The sequence below is a fragment of the Cynocephalus volans genome, chromosome 3, assembly GCF_027409185.1.
Source record: "Cynocephalus volans isolate mCynVol1 chromosome 3, mCynVol1.pri, whole genome shotgun sequence".
Classification (NCBI taxonomy): domain Eukaryota; kingdom Metazoa; phylum Chordata; class Mammalia; order Dermoptera; family Cynocephalidae; genus Cynocephalus; species Cynocephalus volans.
The window spans coordinates 14343433-14369262 of record NC_084462.1 but is presented as its reverse complement, the minus strand read 5'-3'; the positions used below and the strand labels follow the sequence as shown (position 1 = coordinate 14369262).

General features: G+C 45.3%; 1 protein-coding gene across 3 annotated transcripts; it reads right to left on the bottom strand.

Moving 5' to 3' along the window:
* Positions 1-859: 859 nt before the first annotated feature.
* ZNF274 (zinc finger protein 274) lies at positions 860-25617 on the bottom strand. Of its 3 annotated transcripts, none has more exons than XM_063092037.1 (8): positions 25596-25617; positions 25067-25144; positions 24178-24304; positions 23346-23441; positions 9131-9613; positions 6115-6203; positions 4778-4904; positions 860-4261 (listed from the first exon to the last, which is right to left on the bottom strand). In XM_063092037.1, the coding sequence occupies exons 2-8, from the start codon at positions 25097-25099 to the stop codon at positions 3360-3362; spliced, it is 1857 nt and encodes a 618-aa protein (XP_062948107.1). In that variant the 5' UTR covers positions 25100-25144; positions 25596-25617; the 3' UTR covers positions 860-3359. The 3 variants fall into 3 exon arrangements, with proteins under 3 accessions (XP_062948107.1, XP_062948109.1, XP_062948108.1); XM_063092039.1 differs by having other exon boundaries at positions 4829-4904; XM_063092038.1 differs by lacking the exon at positions 25596-25617 and adding an exon at positions 25384-25513.
* Positions 25618-25830: the final 213 nt, after the last annotated feature.

Genomic DNA, 25830 nt, shown 5'->3' with positions numbered 1-25830 from the left:
TCATCTCCCCAGACCTAGCTCAAATTATTGCTTCAGTTCCTGCAGCCATCAGTAAGGCCTTCAACTGGCTCCTTAGTCTAGGATTTGGGACCTGGGAGTAAGAGGTTACAGCGTTCTCATCTTAAAGGTTCGCACTCCTTGGTGTATTAAGAGGCAATGTTGTAGAGGTCTGAACAACTCAGGAGGCTACCAGCTGACACATCCCTAGGCAAGTTCTTCAACCCCTGATGTTCTCATCTCTTGAAGAAGCTAACATGGGCCCTGTCGTTGAAATGATTAGAAGCAATGTAGCAGCTACAAGCCCTGTGCCCGACATGCGAAAAGCATAGGGCTGCTGGTGTCCCATCCTCATTCTCCAGGCATGTGGCCTCATGTCTACTCCAGTCCTGTCTCCAAGGGTTGTTCATTTCTTCAGAGAAAGGGCTGAGGTACAGTCATGCCTTCTTGGCATGACCCCAAGGGCTGTTGAAAAGGCCATGAGAGCAGCACTCAACCCATGCCTGTTAAACCTAAGTACTTTTTTTTTGGTGGCTGGCCAGTGCAGGGTTCCCAACCCTTGAGCTAGGTGTTATCAGTTCCCTCCCTTGTGGGAGTCCCATGCTTGCCTGGGATTTCCAGTCCTCTGGGCCTACAATGGTTCCTTCCTGTAGGTTTTCCTTCCCTAACCATACTATCATGATACCCTAAGGAGCAGAATGACCTGCTCAACCCAACTCATGTGAAATCTTAGACCCAAGGTGCTGTGACTTTATGCAGAATCTGCTAGAACTGATAATCGCTTTCCCTTTGTTTTAATGTTGCTTATTTAAAATATCAAATCATTAAAGGTATTTAATTAAATAGGAAGGAAACACATAGATTCTACACAAATATAGAGTTTATTTATCCACATTCTCATTTAGTCCTTGTCCATACACATAAATACTTTATCATGAATATAATATCTGCAGTTTATTTGGTACCCAGCTTTTGAAATTTATTATAAGCATTTTCAGATTTCTTTAATAGCACTTTTAATAACCAAACGAATGAACGAATGGTAACAGCAAATCAACTGACAGGAAAATTAAATTTTTTCCAACCAATATACAAGGGGACTTCAATAAGTTTGCAGAAAGATGGAATTAAAAGATAAAAATAAAATTTATACTTCCTTTTTCAACATAAGCTCCATCAAATTCAAGACACTTTTGTCAGTGATACCACCCATTTAGTCCATCTTTAAAAAACTGAGGGTCCTAGGAATTTAACCATATCAATGCAGTCTTTTTTATATTATTAAGTGAAGAAAAATGGGTGCCCTTTCAAGTTTTTTTTTTTTTTTTTTTTTTTTTTGTGACCGGTAAGGGGATCAGAACCCTTGGCTTGGTGTTGCACGCACCATGCTCAGCCAGTGAGCGCACCGGCCATCCTTGTATAGGATGCGAACCTGCGGCCTCGGCACTCTCAGCGCCGCACTCTCCTGAGTGAGCCACGGGGTCGGTTTTTTTTTTTAAGATGACCGGTAAGGGGATCTTAACCCTTGACTTGGGAGAGCGTGGTGCTGACACCACCAAGTGAGCAACTGGCCATCCCTATATAGGGACCTGAACCCGTGGCTTTGGCACTATCAGCACCATGGTCTCCCAAGTGGGCCATAGGCCAGCCCCCCTTTCAAGATTTCTTTGAGATTAGGAAACAAACTCAGAAGGAGCCAGATGAGGACTGGAAGGTGGACACCTAATAATTTCCCATTGAAATCCTTGCAAAATTGCCCTTGTTTGATGAGAGGAATGAGAAGGAACATTGCCATGGTAAAGGCCTCTCTGGTGAAGCTTTCCCAGGAGTTTTCCTGCTAACACTTAACCTTCTAAAAACACTCTCACAATAAGCATATGGTTATCATTCTTTGGCCCTCCAGAAAGTCAACAAGCAAAATGCCTTGAGTAGCCCAAAAAACTACTGCCATGACCTCTGCTCTTGACCAGTCAGCTTTTGCCTTGACTGGACCACTTCTACCTCTTGGTTTGATTGTGCTTTGTCTTCAGGATTGTACTGGTAAAGCCATGTTTCACCTACTGTTGCAATTCTTTGAAGAAATGCTTCATGATCTTGACCCCATTTGTTTAAAATTTCTACTGAAAGCTACTTATGTCTGCAGCTGATCTAGGTGCAACAGTTTTGACATGGATTGAGTGGAAAGTTTGCTCAACTGTAAGTTTTTAGTCAGAACTGTGCAAGCTGAACCAATTGAGATGTCTATGATGTTGGCTACTATTTCTGCTATTAATCGTTGGTCCTCTTCAATTAGGTCAGAGACAAGATTTTTTCCTCAGAAATTGATGTGGATGGTCTACCACCGCAGGCTTCATCTTCAACATTGTGGAAGGTATTGACCTTAATGAGATAGAAATAAAACACATGTATTTCGCAGGACCAAAGCCTGTAGTTTAGAGGATCAAAGTCCTTGGTTTAGGCCAAAGTCTGTAGCTTAGAAGGACAAAGCCTGTAGTTCAGAGTACCAAAGTCCTGTAGTTTAGGAGGCCAGAGCCTCTACCTTAGGGGGCCAAAGCCCAACCCTTTAGGAAAACACATAGAAATGCTAAGATTAAGAAAGACCAGAAAACTTGCACAGGACTAAAGCCTTTGATGTAAATAAGATAAGTGAAGCACAGCAAAAAGTGATTGCTCTGGGGGCAGTTGCCCTCGGTACACCTAAACCTAGATACTGGGAAAGTATGTAAGCTAAAATCTACAAGCATATTCTGCTAGTTAGTGCTTGGGGGATGTTACACATCTTGCCGTAAGCTGTTTCTCTGAGTTTCTTGCGAGAGGTAACAACATCATTTCATCTCTTCTTAAATCAAGTTATACAGTTGTAAACAGACATTTCTTTAGGCCACTGTCCCCACTGATGTAAAGCATCAATGATTTCATCATTCTTCCACCCAAGCTTCACCATAAATTTGATATTTGTTCTTGCTTCAATTTTAGCAGAATTCATGTTGCTCTAATAGGGGCTCTTCAAACTGATGTATTTTCATTCTTAGTGTCTCAAACTAGATCCTGTTCAGGCATGTTTTAACAAGTTAGTACAAGTTTATTTTGGTGCAAAGGAATTTTGCAATCCATGCAGTTTTTTCATAATACGCATTTTCCAGGGACTTTCTGAAGACCTCTTGTATTCATTGACAACTACTCCTAACCAGTTTTACTTACTCATTATGTGCTGGGCAGTCTCCCTGTTTGTCCTTTGGCCTCAGGAACATCGTTACTTAATGCTTCCCTTCCACATTCAGTCCCAAATCCCAACCAGGCCAATGCACGTTACACTGCAGGATCAAGTTGAAAAGGCAGTATTTCTTCAGCTGGCTTGAGGGCTAAGAGGTTGGGTGGTTCTTCTTGCGCTTCGTCCCACTGTGTGTTCTCTGATGCCCGATAAGGTGTGAGCTTTGGGTGAAGGCCTTTCCGCATTTGTTGCACATGTATGGGCGCTCCCCAGTGTGAGTCCTCTGATGCCTGATGAGGTGGGAGCTCTGGCGGAAGGCTTTTCCGCAGTCCTGACACTGGTAGGGCTTAGCTCCAGTGTGAGTCCTTAGGTGCTGGGAGATGGCTGAGCGATCATTGAAGGTTCTCCCACACACTCTACATTCAAAGGGTCTCTCTCCACTGTGAACTCTTAGATGCTGAGTGAGGGAAGAGCTCTGAACAAATGCTTTCCCACAGTTCTGACATACATAAGGCTTCTCTCCTGTGTGGATTTTTTTATGTACAGAAAAGTATCTTGGGTTCCGGAACATTTTACCACATTCGCTGCATCGGCAAGCTTGGCTCCCCTTGTGAATTCTTATGAATGTAATCTGATGAGCACTCCGACCGAAGGTTTTCCTATAACCATTCCTCTCCCTGGCCTTTTCACTTTCACAGCTCTTCTGATGAATTTTTGCATGTGAATTATATGTCATGTTTTTAACCCGTGAACCACGTTTGCTCAAACGTTTTCTAGAAGGAACTTTCTGGAGCAAAACTTGCCTTGTGTCTAGACCAGTGTTTGCTTGGGATTCAGGGTTTTCACAGTGTTCCTTCTGAGGGAGGATTTTTTCCTGAGCAAACCTGACTTCTTTCAATGTTGTATCTGGGACTTCTGGGACCCCACCCTGCAAGACATCGTTGGAGGTGGAGGACTGGGTATAATCCCTTGAGAATTCTTGCCCTTTCAGGCTGTGGGCTGGTTCTTCCTCTGGAATGTCAGACTTTGCAGTTTCCAGTGTAGTGTCCCACCCTGAAAGAAATCAAAAGGTGTGGATACCATAGACAGAATGTGCTAGGAAGTGCTGACTGTACAACACACATAACCAAATATTCAAAAGTCAGAAATTACTTTTCCAAGTACAGTCATGCAACCTGGGGGAACTGTGAAAAACAATGAAGCAGCAAAGAGGGGAAGCAGAGTCCTGCAACTTGGAGACAGACTGTGAATAACAATGAAGCAGCAAAGAGAACAACACTAAGCTTGGTAAACAAGGGATGGGGAGAGGGTAGGGAGTGTTCTTCTAGCTCTCCAAGTTCCTGTCCTCAGGTGGATGGTAAATCAGTCTTTCATGGGGTCTCACGCTCTCTGTCTATCCAGTGCTCCCACCCTCCAGGTCCACAGTTCCAGTTAAGCCCTGGATGGAGCAAGGGACCCCTGAGGACATGCCCAGTCCTAATGCTGGGCCCAGAGAAGGTAAGAGCCCCAACCTGGGGCCCCTGTGGCATACCAGCCCCGGGAGGGGTGGAAGAGTGGGTGTGGCCTTACCCACAGATACCAGGTGCCCGAAGGTCTCCAGCATCACGTCGTGGTACTCACTCCTCTCTGTTGGGCCCAGCAGCCCCCACTCCTCCCGGGTGAAGTCCACGGCCACATCCTGGAAGGTCACTGGCTCCTGTAACATCATACATGTCTGCTCAGTAGAAGGGTCAGGAAGTTGTCAACAGAGACAGAAGGCCAGCTGGGACACTCCCACAGAGCTCACTGTGCTAAGGATGCTCCTGCTTTGAGGATTTGCCCAGAAACACTGACTCAAGGCCCTTAAAAGATCCCCTGGGTCCATGCTCACAAACTGGAGTCTGGGGCCCAGGCTGGGAGGCAGAGCCCCTATTTCACAAAGGGTTACAGGTGAAACAAGCAAACCACCTCCATTCTACCCACACCCATATCTACCCTGCCCTTTACTGACAACTTCATGAGAGCCTTCTCCTTTTATGAACAGTGCCTCCCCACTTGGTGAAACTGAAGACCAAACCCCTAACTTTGTGGACAGGGGTGACCTGGGGTGGGGCAGTCACCCTGGCTGTGCCATGAGTGGTCCTTTGTGGGGCGTTAACCAGGACTCTGGGAAGAAGAGGTCCCCCCAACCCCACTTTACCTGGGTCTGAGAGGCAATCTGCCCATATGGGGCCAGAACCTGCCTAAGAAAAATGGGAGAAAGAAAAGCCACAAGACTCGAGTTGGTCAGAGAGATTCTTCCCATCTCCTGGGAGCACCTGGATGTAGCCTTGCCTGAAGCCTACCCCAACTACATTAGAGCCAATAAATTAAGTTCTATGCTTGAGCCAGTATAAGTCACTCATAGTGCAAACAGCCCTGACCAATGCCACATACACACCATTGCCCCAGTGGTCTGCAAGACAGGGCCAGTCCTGTCTCATCCACACCCCAGTTCTGGGTTATTGTGAAGCAAATCCAGATTCTATTGTTTCATTCATAAACACCTAACTATGTATTTCTGAAGGATGAGGGCTCTCTTGTTCTAAATGAATATAAACGTGGTCCACATGCCCCTGGCTGTGGTTGTTTCACTTAAGTGTCTGTAAATACTTGGTTGGGCCCTTCCCTCTTGCTTTGTGCCTTCTCAACTCCCAGGTCATGGTGCCCCATTTCCAATAATGCCATGGTGGCTAGAGAACAGGGCTGTTCTACACGCTCAGGTTGCTTCAGAGCCCACCACAATACCAAGAGCTCAGATGCTTGGAATGGCCTGGCCTGTGGGAAGCCTCAGGGATATCCGGGGTAGAGGAAGACACCTCAGGGGTGAGCTTGCCTCACTGGGGATGCTGTGACCAGAAAATGAAAGGGTAACGCTGCCCACTCACCTCAGGCAGCATCACCACTGGCCAGATGGCTGCATCCTCCTCCTTCTCCTCTTGCTGAGCAGTAACCTCAGGGCCCTGAGCAGGCAGCACTGAGAGGAGACAACAGCATGAGGGGATCAGTGGGTGTGGTGACCCCTTGGGCAAGGCGAGGTCAACCTGTCTTTGCAACCCATGGGGCCATCGCACATCTGCATCCTGCTGTGGCCTTGTGATGGTCACTGCTCCTGCCCTTTCTTCTCACCAGTTCAGCTCCACCTACCTCTGGTTCCTCCTCACAGCATGTACCCAGATACCCACACTTGGACAGTCCAGGATGTGTCACCCTGAAGCGCACAGGGCACTGGTGTCACCACTGCTGAGAACCCTGGTCCCACTCCTTTCCTCTCCAAGGACTGTCTCGGGTTCTAGCCCCTCCTGTGAGGCAGCTCCTGCCTCCTCCCCAATAGCAAAGCCCTCATTTCTGGCCTCCGATCTTTGCACCTGCCTGTTTGGACACCTACTTCTTTCCTCCCTCCCTCTCACTGCTGCATGGAGAGTGGGACTTCCCTCCACCCCAGAACATGCATCCATGTTGATGTGACCTTTATCAAATCTCCTCCACCTCAGAAAACAACAGGCCTGTCCAGTCCCATGGCCCCTCCCAACCATAGGTCCTTTACATCTGCCTTTCCTCACGTGTCCCCCCACATGCTCCACAGGCTTCCATAATGTTGACCCCCACCCTATCAAGGGGTGCACATGACATGACCCAGGCTGGCCCACCAGGCCAGTGATTGGATCTGGGAAGAACGCGGGCCCATAGCCAGACATTCAAAGCTATTTTAAAAAAAATTTTTTTAAAGATGACTGGTAAGGGGATCTTAACCCCTGACTTGGAGTTGTCAGCACCACACTCTCCCAAGTGAGCCACAGGCCAGCGAAAGCCAATGATACTTTTGTTAAAAAACTTGGGAAGCAGAAATTTCACACTGGAAGGCCTCACAGCAAGACAGCCTGCCTATGAGTGAAGCCAATGGAGGGCAACAGAGGTAAGATATGGGAGAGAGGAGTTCTGAGGACAGTATTGCAGCTCCTGGGTCTAGCTGTACCTGAAACTAGTTCACGCTACAGCTTTTTCAATAAATTCTCCTTTTCCTTCAAGTGATTCTGTGCAAGACTTCGTGGCAGTCACACCCAAGAGTCTCAACTAACACACTGACCACAAAATGCAGAATTCTCTGGAAGACCTTGTCCTGTTGTCCTGTGTGATACTAATTGATTTCACTCATCTCTGAGATGTTAAAAATACAGGATCAATCACTGACTTCCATCTCATGAGCTCAACTGTCTCCTTGGCACCTGTATTAGTTTCCTATTGCTGCTGTAACAAATTGCCACAAACTCAGTGGTGCAAATTAACAGAAATTTATTATCATATGGTTCTGGAGATCAGAAGTCTGGTATGTACCCTCACTGGTCTAAAAGCGAGGTGTCAGCAGGGCTGTGTTCCTTTTGGAACCTCTAGGGGAGAACCCATTACTTGCCTTTACCAGCTTCTAGAAGCCATCCAGAATATTTGGCTCATGGCCCCTTCCCTATATCATTACATCTGTCATTATGTCTCCATCTCTGACTTTGATCCTGATGCTTCTCATAAGAATTTGTGATTACAACAGACCCACTCAATCCAGGATAATCTCCCCATTTCAAAATCCTTAATCACATCTGCAATCACATCCTTTTTGCCACATAAGGTAACATATTCACAGGGTCCAGGAATTAGAGCATGGACACCCTTGGGAACAAGTATTCTGCCAATCACAGCGCCACAGATTCAGTGCATCTGAAACAGAAAATTTGTGCTATTATCTGCCCCACTCCCTCCCCACACCTGCTTCTTCAGGAAGCCCTGTTCTCTTAGAATTCCACCACCCACCTGCAGGATTCCTTCCCTTTCCCCTCTTCAATCTCAAACATCAACCACTCAATCGTTCTTTCCCTCCAGAAACACCTAGGCACTCACTCATCAGCAAGGAAAATGTAGGTGAGCAATGCAGTAGCATCCATGCTCCATGAAACTCAGCCTGACAAAGAAATCAAGTTTCCTGGAGACTCACTTCCAAATATACATCCCATATGTGTGTTCTCTCCCCAGCCTGCCACAACTGTCACTCCAACCCAAGCTGCCACCCCTCTCAGTGGGCGTGGCAACAGCTCCAAGGTGGCCAATGTGCTTCTGGTCTTTCCCTGTCCTCTGTTCACCATCCACTGCATGCTCAGCCTGATGAGTCATTAAAGCTCAAATCAGATTGTGCCATCTGCTCCTAGAACTCAGAGACCAATTCCCACTGCTTTAGAATAACACTCTGTTGCTTTAGGACAACACACAAATCCCTACGAGGGTCCCTATGGGCTGTGCCCCTGCCCTCTGCTCCCTTCTACCATAAACCCACCCAATTTCTGATTTTTGCATGTACTGTGATCCCTTCCATCTTAGGCCCTCATAGATGATGCTCCCTCTGCTTAGCACATCCCTCCGCCCCCTTTCTTCACTTGGCCAAGTTCCACTCCATACCAGACATCAGCTGCAGCAGCGACTCAACCTCCATAAGCCCTACCAGCAGCCTTGATCTCTTCTCAGCCCCAGCACGGTCACATGCATATTCATTTGTCAAATCCTCTTCCCGCTGGACTGCAGGCTCTGTGAGCTCAGGAGTCCCATCTATCTTAGTTACCACTTTATTTATGGCCCGTACCATGTGCTAGAAGGCTCATGGTACAATAGGGATCCCAAAGGAATAAAAAATGAAGCACTTTATTTCTGAGCTCACTAAAGAATGCAGTGCTATACCCCACCTGGGGGTTTCAGCAGCTTGGACTCAGGAACACTTGGGGGATATAGATGTTCTTGGTCTGGCCAGAGTGGTGGCACAATCTTTCCCCCATCCTCCCAGGAAGCCTGGAGCTCTCCCCCTCCAGCCCCCCAACCAGGGCAGCATCTTCCAAGACACCCTCATGGAGCTTCCACTGCACTCACCTTCCTCCTCAGATATCCAGGTCACATCCTCCACCAGGGCCACTGCCTTCTGGCAGTCCTCTGGGTGCTGCGACTCCACCCATGTCCGGAGCTTCCCAGGCAGTCCACCCAGGAATTGCTCCAGCACCAGCAGCTCCAGGATCTGCTCCTTGGAGTGAGCCTCGGGCTGTAGCCACTGATGACACAGCTCTCGAAGTTGGGCCAAGGCCTCCTGGGGACTCATCATCTCCTCATAACGGAACTGCCGGAATCTCTGGTGAGCGGCCTCAGGATCAACCATATACTTGTCCAGCTGTTGGGTTGGTTCTCCAAGGATGTCTGGACTCACGCCTCCACCTGCAGCATAAAGGGCCTTGATCTGGGCATTCCGAGGACCAGCCACCTCCTGGTTCAGTGTGAGGACCTCAACAACCTTGATCTTCATCAGGGGATTCTCAGCTGGAAGAGGATCCAACTGAGGTTCCAGCTGAGTCCCAAGACATTCTGTAAGTCAAAAACAGAGAAACACAAATGGCCAATAAGCACATGAGAAAATTCTCAACATCGTTACCTGCCAAGTAAATGCAGATCAAAACCACAATGAAATACCACTTCACACCCACTAGAATGGCTATTATCAAAGATAGATGTAACAAGTGAGGACGTGGAAAACTATAACTCTCATACACTGCTCATGGGAATACAGAATGTTGTACCACTTAATACAGTCTGGCAACTCTCCCAAAAGTTTAAACATAGAGTTACCATATAACACAGGAATCCCCCTTCTAGAAACATACAGTCATGTGTTGCTTGATAACAGGGGATACATTTTGAGAAATGTGCCATTAGTTGATTCTGTCGCTGTGCAATCATTATAGAGTGTACTTACACAAACCTAGACGGTACAGCCTATCACACACCTAGGCTGTGTGGTATAGCCTATTGCTCCTGGCCAGCATTAGTACAAACACGTAACATGTTATGCTACGATGCTACAATGGCTACGACATCACTAGGCAATAGAAATTTCTCAGCTCCATTATAACCTTATGGGACCACATTCGTATGTGCAGTCCATCACTGACAGAAACATACAGTGCATGACTGTATGTCTAAAAGAATTGAAAGCATACGCCCACAAAAACTTGTATAAAAATGTTTATGTAGCATTATTCATAACAGCTAAAAAGCACAAATAATTCAAATGTCCATCATCTGAGGAATGTATACACAAATTGTGGTTACCTATACAACAAAATATTATCCAGCAATAGAAAGGAATGAAGTACTAATACATGCTACAACATGTGAACCTTGAAAACATCATGCCAAATGAAGAAAGCCAGACACAAAAAAGTACACATTAGTACACTTATATTAAATGTTCAGAATCCATAGAGAAAGAAAGTAGATTAGTAGTTGCCAGGAGATGGAGAAATTGAGGGAATTGGGGGGTGATGGCTGATGGGTATGGGATTTGTTTTTGGGGTGATGAAAATGTTCTGGGATTTGATAGTGGTGATAGCTGCACAACCTTGCTAATATATTGAAAACCACCAAATTATATCCTTTAAGATGAGTTCTATGGTACATGAATTATACATCCACATAGGTGTTTAAAAAAAAAAAAAGAGCAAGAGACAATGAAGGTTGAGAAGGAATCTGTGACACTGCATGTGCACAGGCAGCCATAAGGGGAAAAGAGCCCATTCCCACCTCCATAGGAGCCAAGAACAAGGATGTCTGGGAAAGGTGGTTCTGGATCCTGGCACAGAGTCCATAAGAGCACATCTGCTGAACTAAACTCCCGGATGGCCTTGAAATGCTAAAGAGGGAGTGCGAAGCAATAGGGGGAAACAAGAAAGCTCTCTAAAATCCGAAGGGAAAAAATGCTAATTCTGAATGACAACTGAGAATTTAAAAAGTAAATAGAAAAACATAAATAACCACGTTATTACTTCTGATTATATTTGCAATGTTTAATGACATGGCCGATGTCAACAGCAAACCGACACTTTCACCTTACTGTTATGAGTGTAATTGATTAGTAAAATTCTGCCTGAAAAGGTTGTCAGCATAGCAGCAAGAAGAAAAAAATTCTACCTGGAAAGGAAATCAGTATGAACTTGAAGCCCCAGCAACAAATGCCCCCATGCTTCCACCCAGCTAATCTACTCCTGGTGAGGGAACTATGCAGAGATGAAGACAGATATTAATACAATGAATATACAGACAATGGCCAGACCAAATATATAATAGAACTTTGACTCACTACATCTGTGGCAACAAGCCCAAAAGGTCAGGACTTGGTTAATGATTGCCAGTGTCCTTTTTTATTGGCCACCTCCCAGCCAATAACCTCCAGTCAGAACCTTCCCTTATAAATGTATAAATCTCCCCACTCTCTAATTGCCTCTAAGTCTTAACAAAACACAAAGGGCAGTATCTAACTCCCTTGCTATGGCCGGCTGTAAGTAAACCTCCACCTGTCCTTATTTGGGTGGTCTCTATTTCCACAACATACAACCCCTGAACAACGTGGTGTATGTTGGCACAGTACCGGAAATACAAGAAGTGTCAGAAACACAGTTCAAAAAAGTTGTGAAGAACTCTGATGTAGGCAGTAAAACCTATATTTGTTTTAGTGTGATTATTACAACATAGAAAAGTTCCAGCCACGTAAAGAAATAAGAAACAGGGCAAGCAATTACTAATGTTGAGTAACTGCAGCTGTACTAAAGAAAAAAAAATTCAATAAAAAGCGCCAGCTGCTTGCACAACCAACGTATCTGGATTTTTCTCGGTGGTGCATCCTTCCAAAAACCTGCTAAATTTGTCATTACTTGCACTTATTAAACAGCGCTCCGAGGCTGGACTTCCAGACATCGCGTTCCAGGGGTTAGGTTATGGCTGGGGTGGCCGATTCCTCTCGTTAGCGCTTTCTACGCATGCTTCGCTTTCCCTACCAGCGACAAGGCGGAAACAGTTCCAACTTCCCCATAGCCATGCCCTGGCCCCTCCGAGCCCCGGAAAGGCGCAGGGACGACTTCCGGCCAGGTCCGGAAGTACGTCACGCGCCCACCAAACTACATCTCCCAAGATCCTCCGCGGCGAGACTTCCGGCGACGCCATGTTGAGGCCGTATGGACTGCCCCAGCTTGGCACCGACGGCAGCCGCCACGCAAGTAGCTGGGCGCTCAGTCCGGTTTCCTCCGCTCTCTCCCCCCCGCGGCGGTGGATACGTCCTGGGTCGCGTCAGGAAAGGGTGCGGCGCAGGTGGAGCCCAAGCTGCAAGTCTCCTTGCAACACGCGGGGTGGGGAAAGCGCCGTCCTTAGCGTTTAGTCCAAAAGCCAAGAGCATTCGGATTCCTAATCCCTTTCGTCCCCCAGTTTCTAAATTCCTCCCCTACTGCCTTAGGATACGTCCCCACCCCCTTTCCTGTGTTAGTTACAAGGCTTGGCTCCTCTGCGGTTTCCTGTTTATAGACCTAACAGGTGTTGCAAACTGCTGGCGCCTGACTGGAGAAGTGAGTCAGCTCACAAGTGAGTCAGCTCGGGGTAAGGAGTGGCCCAGGGCCGGGTGAGGCCACGCGTGCAGCCCCAGGCAGACCAGGGGCACACTGGAGTTACAAAATATAGCTGCTGTGTTACGCTTTTGATTCTCGGCCATTGCTAGTCACACTTTTTCTACGTTTAAAGTGATTTTTCTCCTTGATAAGATTGGGGGACGTTCAAGCACCTGTTTCCAACCTCTTCCCCCCAAGTAAGCTTTTGTATTATTTTCATTTTGGGGGCTTGTCCTCCCTAACTCATTTATATGTGCCCTTATCTACAGTATTTAATTCCCTTCCTTTTTCTTAGGAAGTCTGGGAGTTTACTTCCCCCCTGATAATTTTTGACTTGAAAGCAGTTTATTTTCTTTCAGTTAAAAGCTCTGAATGCTTGAAATTTTCCTGAGAATAACTCAGGAAGCTAGGGATGGGAATTTACTGGAGGCCCACCAGCACGGGACTGTGTCTAGTATGTGGGACGTGCACCAAGTGAGCCTTTACTTCCTGTGGGCTGACAGCTAACTACTGAACCGTAGACACCATTTTAACTAATCATGCATCACACTTAAAAACATTTCTCCATAGCTTCCTAATTTCTAAAATTCTTTTTGTGTTTCCTTGAGATTTTTATTTCATGCTCCCCCCTCGGAAAACAGCTGTTGGGTTATTTTTATTCTACCCCACCCCCATCCCGCTAATTTACTTCTCCTTTAAACTTGATCATGTATTTACTTCCTTCTCTTCTCCTTGGGGGCACCGAGATGCTTTCTCAGAGTCTCGCATTGAGTGCTCACTCAAAAATGTTAACTTTCTGTTTTAAGCTTTAGAGCCTTTCTCTGAGTCTTGGGTTTGGACATCAGGGATTCTGTGGCTCTGTCATATAGGGCACTGAGAGCCCGGCCCCAAATCTACCCCCCTGCAGCCCGTCTGTCCCACACACGTTCTGTACATAGTTATAAAGCACCTACTGAGTGCTATGCAACCAAGGACACTGCAGTGAATGAGACTCACCACAAGCCCAGAAACCGATAGGGAAATGATTGTCCAAGTCATTCTATGCACTTCAGTTCTCTAAATCTCAACCCATGGACCACTCCCGAGCCCTTTAAGGTAATCTTTACCACTGTTTGTTTAGGAAATTATTTGCTCCACTTCAAGGAGGAGAAAATTGAAGCTTTTAAGTTCATTAGTGGCCAGAGGTGGAACTGGATTCTCACACCACCCAGGCCACAGCTGTGCTTGACTCACCCATGTGGCACTGCATAATAATCCCTATCGGCTGGGGATCCAAGTACAGGCTTTCACCTCAGCAGCTGAATTACCATGGGACAGTGTGTCCCCTCACCTGCAACTCCCTATTCTATCTCCCTGCTCTCACACCCTTTCTCCTCTCTTCCCCTCACTTCCTTCTTAGCTCTGCTGAGCACCCATTGGATTGCCTTCTAAGTCAGTCTCCCCCACTGGACCACTGAGCCTTCCAACTAGGTCTTGTGCATTCAAAACCCCAAAGTAGGGCCTAGAGGAGGATATGCCAAAGACTGTTGACCATCTTTAAGTCATTCCCCCCCACTTTTTTTTGGCAGCTGGCTGGTATGAATCCAAACCCTTGACCTTGGTGTTATCAGTACCACGCTCTCCCAAGTGAGCTAACTGGCCAATCCAGTCTTTGAATCAGTGACAGTAGCTACTATTCCATGAAGGCCTCTCAAGACCTTGGGTTTTACACCACCAGTCCCAGTGAGCGTCCAACCTTTCCTTACACAAAAGAAATCCATACTGGGAGAGGGAGAAGCTAGGAACCCTGTCCAAAGCAAGGGTGGCTGAGGTCCCCACACTGGAGAACAAAGGAGCTAGATTCCAAACTGTTCTTTCATGCTCCTTACACCAAAGGGGGCTTCCCAAAGCCACCATCTTTTCCTCAGATATACCCTCACATCCAGAGATATTCACACTTGCCACCCTCCTGCCTGATAAGTCTTCCCCTAACATCTTCACCTAGTTCACCTTCCCCATCCAGCCCTCAGCTCAAATGTCACTTCCTCAGAGCCACCTAGCTGCCAAGTTCTAAACTACTGCTGCCCACTCATATCTCCCCAGTCCCTCTAGTTAGAAACACTCACTTGCCCGAGGCAGTAGTGAGATGCAGTTGGTCAATCTGTGCTAAAAATGTTAATTTTAACATTTCCCCTAGGACCAATTTTGGCAACATAAAAACTTTTCCAGAAATCTTTCATTTTCTTTGTAGCGATGATTGCCATCTCAAAGTATCTGGTTCATTAATTTACTTATCACCTCTCTCACCCTCTCTAGAGTAGCACTGTCCAGTGGAACTTTCTGTGAAGGAAATGTTCTAGATCTGCACTGTTCAACTTAGCACTAGCTTCAGGTGGCCAATGAGCAATTTAAAGGTGGCCAGTGCAACTGAGAAATTGAACTGGTAAATTCATCAGCCACACATGCTAATGGCTGCTCTCGAATGAGTGTAGGTCCAACAAGAGCAGGGGCCTTACTGCCCTGTTCATTGCTGTGATCCAGCCCTAGTACCTGGCATCATGTCAGGTGCTTAAGCAATAACTCAACACAGCTTCTAAGTGACTTGGTGAAGGAAAATTTCTTCATCAAGACATTTGGGCCTTTTTAGCCTTCTGTCTGGACTTTCCCATATTTACCAAATTTGACGAAATCTCATTGGCATTGTAATTGTATCCTATCTATAAATTATCATGGGAGGATTGCTTCCACTACAAAGTTCCCAGCTCCCACTTGGGAGCCTGAGCAGTGGCTGGGAGTGCAGGCCGTGGGGTGAGAACACATGTGGTTTGCACCTCCACCTGCTTCTCTCCAGCCTGGTCCAGGTAAGGGAGTCGCATTCCTGATCCCACTGGTAAAATGGCTCCAGCAGCATTTCTCCAGAGGCTGATGGCTGGGACTTAAGAAAGGGACTTAAGTATGTCTAGTCCTCCACATCCCAGCAACTGATAATTTTCTTCAAACAGGGATTTGTTTTTGTTTTTTAAAGATGGCTAATTGTTATAAGCTACAAATATTTCCTTCTTTTCATTATCACTCTCATTTTGTGCTTTGGTGAGAACAATGCTACATATAAGAAAGAACCTGTCAACATTCCAGCCTGTGTTCTGTTATTGAACCGTTCATGTACCATGAAAACAATCTATTAATAGGAAGTTCGAAACACTTACTGCCCAACACTAAGATGGAGTTGGTCAATTTGTTCTAAAAAAGTAAATATTAACATTTCTCCTAGGACCAATTTGGACAACTTAGAACTTTTCCAAAAATCTTTTTATTTATTCATTCCTATACTCAACAAGTAATTACTGAGCACCTATGCTGTGTCAGGAACTGGACCAGACAGCAGTGACACAGCAGGAAGGAGACAGCAATTTCCACTTTATGTGCACAGTTATGGGCAGCACCTCTAAAAATTAATATAAAATTCTGAAGGAACAGAAGGAACACATAGTGAAAACAAAGTCAACCTCCTACCCAGTTTCCCTCCCGGGAAGCAATCAACATCCTTCCAGTGATGATCAACTGACAACCATATTTATGTGCTCATGTATGAATACGTTTTTAAGAAATACAGTTTATATATATCCTTATATATTGACACATATCATGTATTTTAAGAAATACACAGATTGTTTCATATCAGTACACAAAGAGCTGGCTTATTCTTTGTAACAACTGTGGAAAGTACTATAATTAAAACAACTACATGTGTTGCCGAATATACAGTTTTTTTCCTGTACAGGTTTTTAGCTTGCTTTTAATTTACTCACTGTTTAATCATTGTTGTTGTGTTTTGTCTACCCAGAAAATGAGCTCTTGGAATAATTTTTGTTCTCTATTTCTGATTCATTTATATCTGCTTTTGTAAAAAACTCATTTTTTTCTTTCCATAGAACTTCTGGAGGTCTCCCCCCCCCCCAAAAAAAAATTGCTTCAGAAGCTTAGTTCATTTGTTTTCCTTCTTACTCAATTAATAATTAAGGCATTTCAGGTTTTGAAATTAACCCTGGGCACCATGTATGAATGCAAAGGAAAGCTGTCCCTAGATAACAGGATCAACATTTACACAGGCCCTAGACAGCAAATATGAGGATACTTCAAAAAGTTTGTGGAAAATTGGAATTAAAAGATAATACTAATCATTCCAAGAACTTTCTGAAGTACCCTTATATGCGGGAGGTGACAGAGAATGTAAAGTGTTCTTGAATAAAAGATCGCAAAGCATGTGACCACACTCTGCTACACTGTATTCCAGCTAAAATGTGTTTGATAGCCACTCAGGATTCCAGACTCTCAGCCTAGTCCTCAAGGATGTGAGCCACTCAGACTTCTCTCCCTTTACCATCCCTTACCCACCCTCTTATCTCAAAGCCTGGCCCTGTCTTCAAAGTTTCCTCGTTGAAGACACATTCATGTGCAATTTCTTCAACCATTTATTGACTCAACAATAGTTTACTGAACTCCTAGTAATTTAGTCATTGTGCTAGCAAATGGGGATGAACAGGAGAACTAAGGATGCCTGCTCTCACCCATATTAATATTTGTTCTAGACATTCAGGTCAGATAATAGACACAACTCAGAAAAAAAAAAAAAAAAGAAAACCTGTTTTGCTACATTTATATACTTATGTTATCAAAGTTTTATGTAGGGTTTGCCTTTTGCACGACATCTGATGTAAAAATAGTATAAGATATTTCATTTTTACTATCCAACGGGGTTCTTCCCAGTGTAAGTTTTCTTCATTCTGTCAAATAAAGTGAGAGCTAAGGCTCATGGTTTCCCTGTACAGATTATTCAGAGGGTCCTCACCCATATGAGTCCTCTGATGTTGAACACGAGGACTCCTACTGAAGGGTTTCCCATGCTTTGTTCACAGGGCTCCTTACCAGTGTGTTCTGTAATACCTGGAGCCTTCCCAGCACTGATTACATTCTTAGGCTATCTCTATCATGACTTCTCTGATGCCAAATAAGAGATCTATGTATGAAACCTTTTCCACAGCAATCACATTCTCATTGTTCATGGAATTCTCAGATGTAATTATTTGGTGTAAGAACTTTTCCAAATCCTACACAACTGGAATTATTTTCGTCCAGTATGAATTCTCTCAAGACTGAGACCAGAAGCCTTTCCTGCTGTGATTATATTCCTGAGACGTCTTCCTTGTGTGAGTTCTCAGACATTTGAAAACTCACGAAAAGGACTTCCTCCATTCATGGTCTTTTCAGGTTCATTTCCTGTGTGAGCCTTCTCTTAGTTAAAAAGGGCTGAGCTGAAAGTGGACTTCTCACACCAAGCACATTTATTCCATCTTGTTACTGGATGAATTATCTTTTATATAAACGATTGTGTTCTATTAATTTCCTAAATTCCCCATACAGGTTCACACTATAGCCCATGTAAATCCTCTCAGGCCTACACAAAGGATGAAATCTAGAGAAGGATTTGCCTCTCTTTCCCTCAATAAAACAATCTCCTTCGAATTTCTTTTTCTGCTAACTTTGTTCTTTGTTTGAAAGAGTTGCCAAGTTCAATTTTGTAGGGCTCATTTCCTGCTTAATTTCTTGACAAGTCAAAAATGTTCCATGTCCTACAGGCTTTCCTATAGTCGCGACCTTCGTAACAGTCTCTGCATTGCTTTCCTAATGATTAAATTTAGCTTACGTCTCAAGTATTCCACCAGAGCCACACATATGGCAATGCTTTCTCAAAGGGACATTAAATGACAGCTGAAGATTTGAGTAACATCTAATTGATCTTCCCACATTCCTTATCTTCACAGCATCTTTCCCAATTCAGTGCTTTCTTGAGTTTGAATGTCATTTGTCTTAGCATTTACCCAGTTTGCCCTCTACTTCAACAACCAGAGCCTATGCTGTTATTCTTACTATCATAAAAAGCTGAAAAGGCCCACAAGTTGAGTTGTCAGAAAAGCCCAGCTTTGCACTCAATTGCAGCTCTGTGCATTAATGAGAGGCACAGCCACACCAGTGTTGGCAGAGAGACCACTGCAGAGGATGGTTGTCTCATCTAACAGTAAAGCTGTCATTCCAAACACCTATGACTCCCATGATTTCATGTGCTTCCTGAACCGCCTTCTGAGGTCCAAACACGTGCATTCAAATGACTTTGCAAACCTCTTTGGATGTCTCTATGGTCCCCTCTTACTCATACTTCATTAACAGAACCAGTCAAGACATGGGACAGCTCAAAAACTTGAATCGAAGTGAAAGCTATTAGAATTCTTTTTACTGTAACCATAAGTTTCTGTTTAAAATTTTTTCACCATAAAAAGTAGAGGGAAAAAAACCTTGTATTTCTTATTCTCAAAAAAGTCTGTGCCTTTATCAGACTTCTCCATGTCATTAGCTAATACCAAAAGTTCAGGAGTACTATTTCTCCTTTATTGTATTTTTTTTTTTTTTTTGGTAGCTGGTGGGTACAGAGATCAAACCCTGGATCTTGGTGTTATCAACATCCCACTCTAACCAACTGAGCTAACCTGCCAGTCCCTTTAAAATTAAAACAAGACATTGATACATGCAAAAAGAATGTACAGTTGGCCCTCCATATCCATGGGTTCTGCATTCATGGATTCAAGCAACTGTGGGTCAAAAATACTTGGGAAATAGCTGGCTGGTTAGCTCAGTTGGTTAGAGTGTGGTGCTGATAACACCAAGGCTCAAGGTTCAATCCCTGTGCCAGCCAGCTGCCAAAATACCAGAAAATTTATGGGAAAGATAAAAAGGATGGTTGTGTCTGTGCTAAAGAAGCACAGACTTTTTTTTCCTGTCATTACTTCCTAAACAATAGAGTATAACAACTATTTACATAGCATTTACACTGTATTAGGTACTATAAGTACTCGAGAAGTGACTTAAAGTATGTGAGAGGATGTGTATAGGTTATGTCCAAATACTGCAGCATTTTATATAAAGGAGTTGAGCATCCACGTATTTTGGTTCCCATGGTGGGGAAGGGGGCGTCCTAGAACCAACCCTCCACAGATACCAAGGGCCACCTGTATGTAGTGAAGAGTCATGTGTTGCTTAACAACAGGGATACATCCTGAGAAATGTGTGGTTAGGTGATACTATGGTTGTGCAAACATCCTAAGAGTGTACTTACAGAAACCTAGATGGCATTTCCTACTATACACCTAGACAACAGAATAAAAACCATTGTATATGTGGTCTGTCATTGACAGAAATGTTATGTGGTACATGACTGTATACACAAAGAACAGTTACAGGAGATCACTTAAGTCTTCCCTTCACCTATGAGTAATTCTGTGAAGCTTCCTTTCTTTTGTCCCTTTCAGCCAATGACTTACCTAGGCCCAATGAATATTCCTAATCACTCACACCTGCTTCTCCCCAACCCTGCAGCTCTTTTCTCAGGTTAGGTATTATTGCCTCTTCCTTGGATGCTTCAGCCCCAATTGCCTCCATCTGTGCCCTACAACAGTTCCTTCTTCACAATCCACCCAAAGTGAGCTGTGAAAAGCCATGTCACACTCCTGCTCAAGAATGAAAATCAAATTCCCCTCACAGCTTAATGAGGTCCTATGTGCTCTGCCAAACTTAACTTGCATGTCTTTACACCTGTTATCTACTCCTAGCCCACTGGGCAACTTTCTGTTCTTTGAATGTGCCAAGCAGTTTCCAATCTCATGGTCACCCCAAAGGGTGTTTCCGAGCCTGAAAGCTCTCCTCACCACACTTACATGTCTGCAGACTTCTTTTCCTTCAGAAGTTAGCTTAAATCTCATGCCAGCAGTGTCCCGCAACTACCTTCTCTAGAGTAATTCCCCATCACTCCCCTCTTTACACCATGTTCTTTTCCTTCTCAGTACTTACCACAATTTATCGTTATATCAATATAACCTGTTTGTAAAAAGCCTTCATCTATTATACTATGAAGTCTATGATGGCGGGGATTATCACCCAAGTCTTTAATATACTGCATGGGACAGAAGAGGTCCTCTGTAAATATTCGTGAGGTCAGAGAAGGAGAGGGAGGGGAAGAAATCTCAAAAAAGGGACTCTTTGTGACAGCAGAGATGAGTTGGGCACCCATCACTGCAGGCCTAGTCTACAAGACAGCTTCCTGAGGAGCCTCCCTCACATAGCCTCTTGGACTGGAACACTACCCCTGAATCTCCTGTCACCTGTGGAGCCAGCTCTCCCCGGATGTGCAGAACCACAGGCACCCACAGTGCCCCCCACAGCAACTGGATTTGTGGAACTACTAGATCATCCAGAAGTGCATGGCTGGGAGGTTTGCCTATGCAGGGCAATGGACTTGAGGGAAGATGAGACACAAACCTGTCATAGCCAGAGTACATCCAGAGCCACAATGAGCAGAAGGGACATTAGGAAGCTGAATGGAGGAGAGCAACCAGGAAGCAGAGAAACCACCATAGGCAGATACAAAAGCATTTGCATTGCTAAAGACCTCTCAGGTGAGGTATGGTTTAGTGACCTGTGCTAACTATCAGAAAGGAGATTTTCAATAAAGGGAATGGAAGGAAGAACTTTGAATGTGGAAAAGAAAAACACAAAACATTAATTCCGAGCCATCAAGCTGAAATATGGAGAGACCAGAAACAAGGTCCAGAAAAAGGAAGCAAGGAGTTATGGAGACTCCAGTCCCTCCATCCTGTGATGAACAGGTAATCACCAAATCACAGGTGCTGATTTCACACCTGGATACTGCCAGAAACAGGTAGTTCCAATGCCACTTCCATTAGAGCACAGAGACCAATGAGGAGGGTAGGCATCCAGTGTGCTTCGTAGCCAGCACATTCCAACAGAAAAGCTGACAGACAGCAAATACATGAAGAAAAATGTCACCTCCCCACAACAGTGAAAATAGACATAAAAATCCTAAAAAAAAAAAAAAGCCCCAACAGACTTCAGCTACACATTACAAAAAGGGCACTTCTATGTCTTTTATGTCACCAAGTTAACTGTTCAAACAGAAAATCTCTGTGATGATCTTGGTAGGTGCTGGAAGGGAAATTGGGGATGTTACTGGTTTTCATTCATTAGAAAAGGCTAGATGACTATTTTTTATCCAGATAAAAGTTGACTTGAATCAAAGCAGAATCCAGCATCGTGTTCATCAAAACCTAAAAAGTTTCCCATTTAAGTCAGAGACTAGGCTCTCATTCTTTATGCTCCCAGCTTCACAAGGTTTTGGAAGTACTACCTATGATGAATGCAATTACATTATTGCCCAAAAAAAGTAAAAAAGAAAAAAATTAATACAACTGCTTCCTCCTTTATACTGGCTGGTAAAATGACTTTTTACTGGGAAAATTAGTGAGAATCTACTGCAACTATTACAAATGATAAGAGGATTTAGTAGCATGACAAGTTCATGTAGAACAACTACTCAAGACTATGAAGGAGGATTAACTCATGCAGAGAACAGCAACAATGAAAGCCTAATCAAATGTAATACACATCCTGACAGGATTTTAATGAACACTGACAAGCTAATGATAAAGTTCATCTGGAGAACTAAATAGCTGAGGACAGCTGAAAAATTTTTTTAATTAGAGAAACTACCATTTATCCAACTTTGTTATAACCATGTAACAAATACAGAAACATGGTGTTTACTGAGAGACAGAACAGATCAAGGGACCACAAGGGAGAGCCCAGAAAGATGCCAGCACTAAGAAAGGGGAATTTTAGTCCATGAGAAAGATGGTGTTTCCAATGAACAGAGGCAGAACCTAGTCAGAAAATGGTGTTGAAAGAACTTGTGTCCTACGCCACATGCAAGAGAAAATTCCAGATAAACAAAAAAACAAAATACTAGAATACACAAAAGTATATGGATAATCTGCCTCCATATGATACAAAAATCCATTGATGGACTAATGGGCAATTACAAAAATGGCTTTATAAGGAGAAGACAGCTCATGAACACATTTGCGTTCTAGCCATGTGATGCCCTGAGCTGCTTCAGGACTCTGCCGAGTCCCCACCAGTAAAAAGACCTTCACCAGATGCACCCCCTTGACCTGGGACTTCCCAGCTTCCAAAACTGTAAGAAATTTCACTTCTTTATAAATTACCCAGTTTCAGGTATTCTGTTATAAGCAACAGAAAACAGACTAAGCAACACAAATAAACCCATATAAAAAAATTCTGGCTGAAGGGCCAGCCCGTGGCTCACTTGGGAGAGTGCGGTGCTGATAACACCAAGGCCACAGGTTCAGATCCTATATAGGGATGGCCGGTTAGCTCACTGGCTGAGCATGGTGCTGACAACACTAAGTCAAGGGTTAAGATCCCCTTACAGGTCATCTTTAAAAAAAAAAAAAAAAAATTCTGGCTGAAAACATACACAGAGTTACCAATGAATTCATGAGGGGATGGCAGTAGACAATGAGTGGAATGGGGTGAGGGAGCCCCTGCCGTCAAAACACAGGAGTACACCACATGACACCAGCAACAGGTTCACTTTCAACCACGCAACTGGAAATTTGGAGCCTGGTTCTGCATGTCTGCAGTTTGCTTATGACAGTACTCTCCTGGGGTCTCCCATTCTCCATTTATTTTCCAAAGACACCAGTCCCTGACTAACCAGTTGGCCCATTCCCTTGAGGGACTCCCATGTGCCTAGTTCTCACCTGGAAAAGTGTCTTGAAGAATTCCTCTCTCCGTCAGCCAGAACTCTTCCGTCTCCTCTAACTGAGATACCACATCTGGCTTGGAAAGCTGATGTTCTGCTCAAAGGAAAAGAGATAAAGCTTGGAGGTCTGCATCTGAGAGAAAATGCTGTCCTGTTGCAGCACAAGCTGTCCCTGCCTTCTCCCCTGCTAGGACATAATATGACTTCTGGCCTAGGGCAGTGACAGTAACCCCATCCATCCCATTTGTTGGCTTTCCTGGACTCCCTTGCCAGTAGAGGTGTGGGGCCCAGCTGTGGCTGGTGAGACACAAAGAAAGATTGGTCAGCTGGTGGGCCTTCATGGAAAACTTTTGCTCTCTTGCTAAACATAACAGCTGTGAAATATAGCTGGCCAGGGCTGCCCTCTCCTCGTTTCTGCCATGAATAGAGACAAAATGCTTAGAGCCAAAGCCACATTAGAGGTTCACAATAACCAGAAAGATAGGAGATCAGGGTCTCTGATGATACTCCTGAGTTGACGGACACCGACACCAACCACATCCCCTTGAATTCTTGTTACAAAAACAATAAGCACCCATTACTGCAGCTGAAAACATTCTTGACAGACCCACCTCCCTAGACTCTGAGGAACGGATTAGATGAAGCTTCAAAAGTTGTGCTAAGAAGTTGACCTTTTCCTGTGGGTGCAAAGTAAAGCCCTGCCCTTGGGCTCCAGAGCTTTATCACTTCCACTCTGATCCCTGCAGCCGGAGCCCAAGGAGACACACACTTCAGAGGTATCATTTGTGCTGCAAAGTGCAAATCTTTACTGACATGGAGTCCAGCCTTACCCACTGAGACCAGGTTCCTGTAGTTCTCCAAAATCACTTCCCTGTACAGGGTCTTCTGTTTGAGGTCCAGCAGTCCCCACTCCTCTGGGGCAAAACCGAGTGTTACATCTTCGAAGGTCACTGGTTCCTAAAAATCCACAGGTTCTTGTTCAGCCAGGGCCCGTCCTCATCCATGATGACAGAAAGAGGTGGGAGGCTGACAGAGCCCATGAAGGCACAGGATAGTCTACAAGATGACCCTAGAACATTCTGGGCGCCTTATCTTGAGTTCCTACCTTTGTCTGAAACCCTGGGCAAGCCCAAGCTTGACCCTCTACAGGTCACAGTAAGAAGTACAACACCTGAGACCTCTCAGACTATGAAAGCCTGCCCATTTCTTATTAATTTGAGGATTCTGATTCTGGGATTGGTGTATATACCTCCTAAGAAATTTTCCTTAACTGAATCATCACATGGAAGCCTTCACCACCCACCATGGCCCCTGCTACTTCTACCTGCTTCACCTGTCAGGGATCCACCCCTATCTCTCTTATTTCCTTGTTACTGAATCCAGCTGATATCATCTCTTGCTTTATGCCAAAGCACCTGTTGAAATTTAAGCATAAGCCTAATCCCGGTTTAGACCTGTCATTTTCTCCTCCCAGTACAAGGATACACTCAAGGGCCTTATCCTGGCCCTCAGAATCCTCCATGATCTGGCCTCTGTTCTCACCATCTCCTTGGAAAGCGAAGTAACCTGCTCTTCCATCACGTAGGGTCTCTCATGCCCAGTCAATCCCTGCCCCCTCTGCGAGGTGCCTGGGGCGGCGGGGTGTGGAGGAGGGGCGCTCTGAGGCACCCCCTTCAGATGCAGGACTAGACTCAAAAGCTGAAAGAAGCCTCTACTCACACAGGACCAGGCGGTCGGAAGCCTGGAAACCATAATTTCCTCCTCCTCAGTGTCTCTCTTGTGGGATTGGGCAGAGTCCTGAGAAGACCGAATTTGGGGGGGAAGGAGTTGTAAGGACTATACCAAGGTGCTTCCCCAGCCTCTGCCCGAAAACTGCTCCATCAGCGGGAAATGACAAGTCCACCTCGACATCGCAAGTCCAAGTCACTCCCCACCCGCAACACGACTGGAGAAGACCGGTTTCCTCTAACCGAGAGGAAAACCTTTCTTCCTCCTCCCACACGCCCAAAGGGTCGTCTGCCTTTCCCAAACCCTACATGCCCGGAGGGGCTTGTCTGTCAATCATCAGCGTCCCGGGTCCCCGACTACACCGCCCCTTCCGGCCGTGCGGCAGAGAACGGGCAGGCAAGGCTGGCTTCTCGCTCCCGAGATTGGCGGGGAAGGGACCGAGGCTGCACTCGACCCAGGCAGTGGCTCAGGACCGACCCCCAGCAGCCCCCGACGGGCGCGGCTTTCGCGCCGAACTCACCCAGCGCGCGCCGCACAATGGCGCCCGTAGGCCGGCGGCGAAGTACGTCAGTGCGTAGGCTGGACTACAACTCCCAGAAGCCCCGTGGCGCGCGCCATTCGGCCTCACCCGTGCGGCGGCCATCTTGTCCAGCCCGTTTGGGGCGGCAGGCGAAGCCAGGTTAGCCAGAAAAGTGCCCTCACGGGGTCCCTTGGAGGCCCTCCTGGGCAGGGGGGGGGGTTTGGTGGGGGACGCC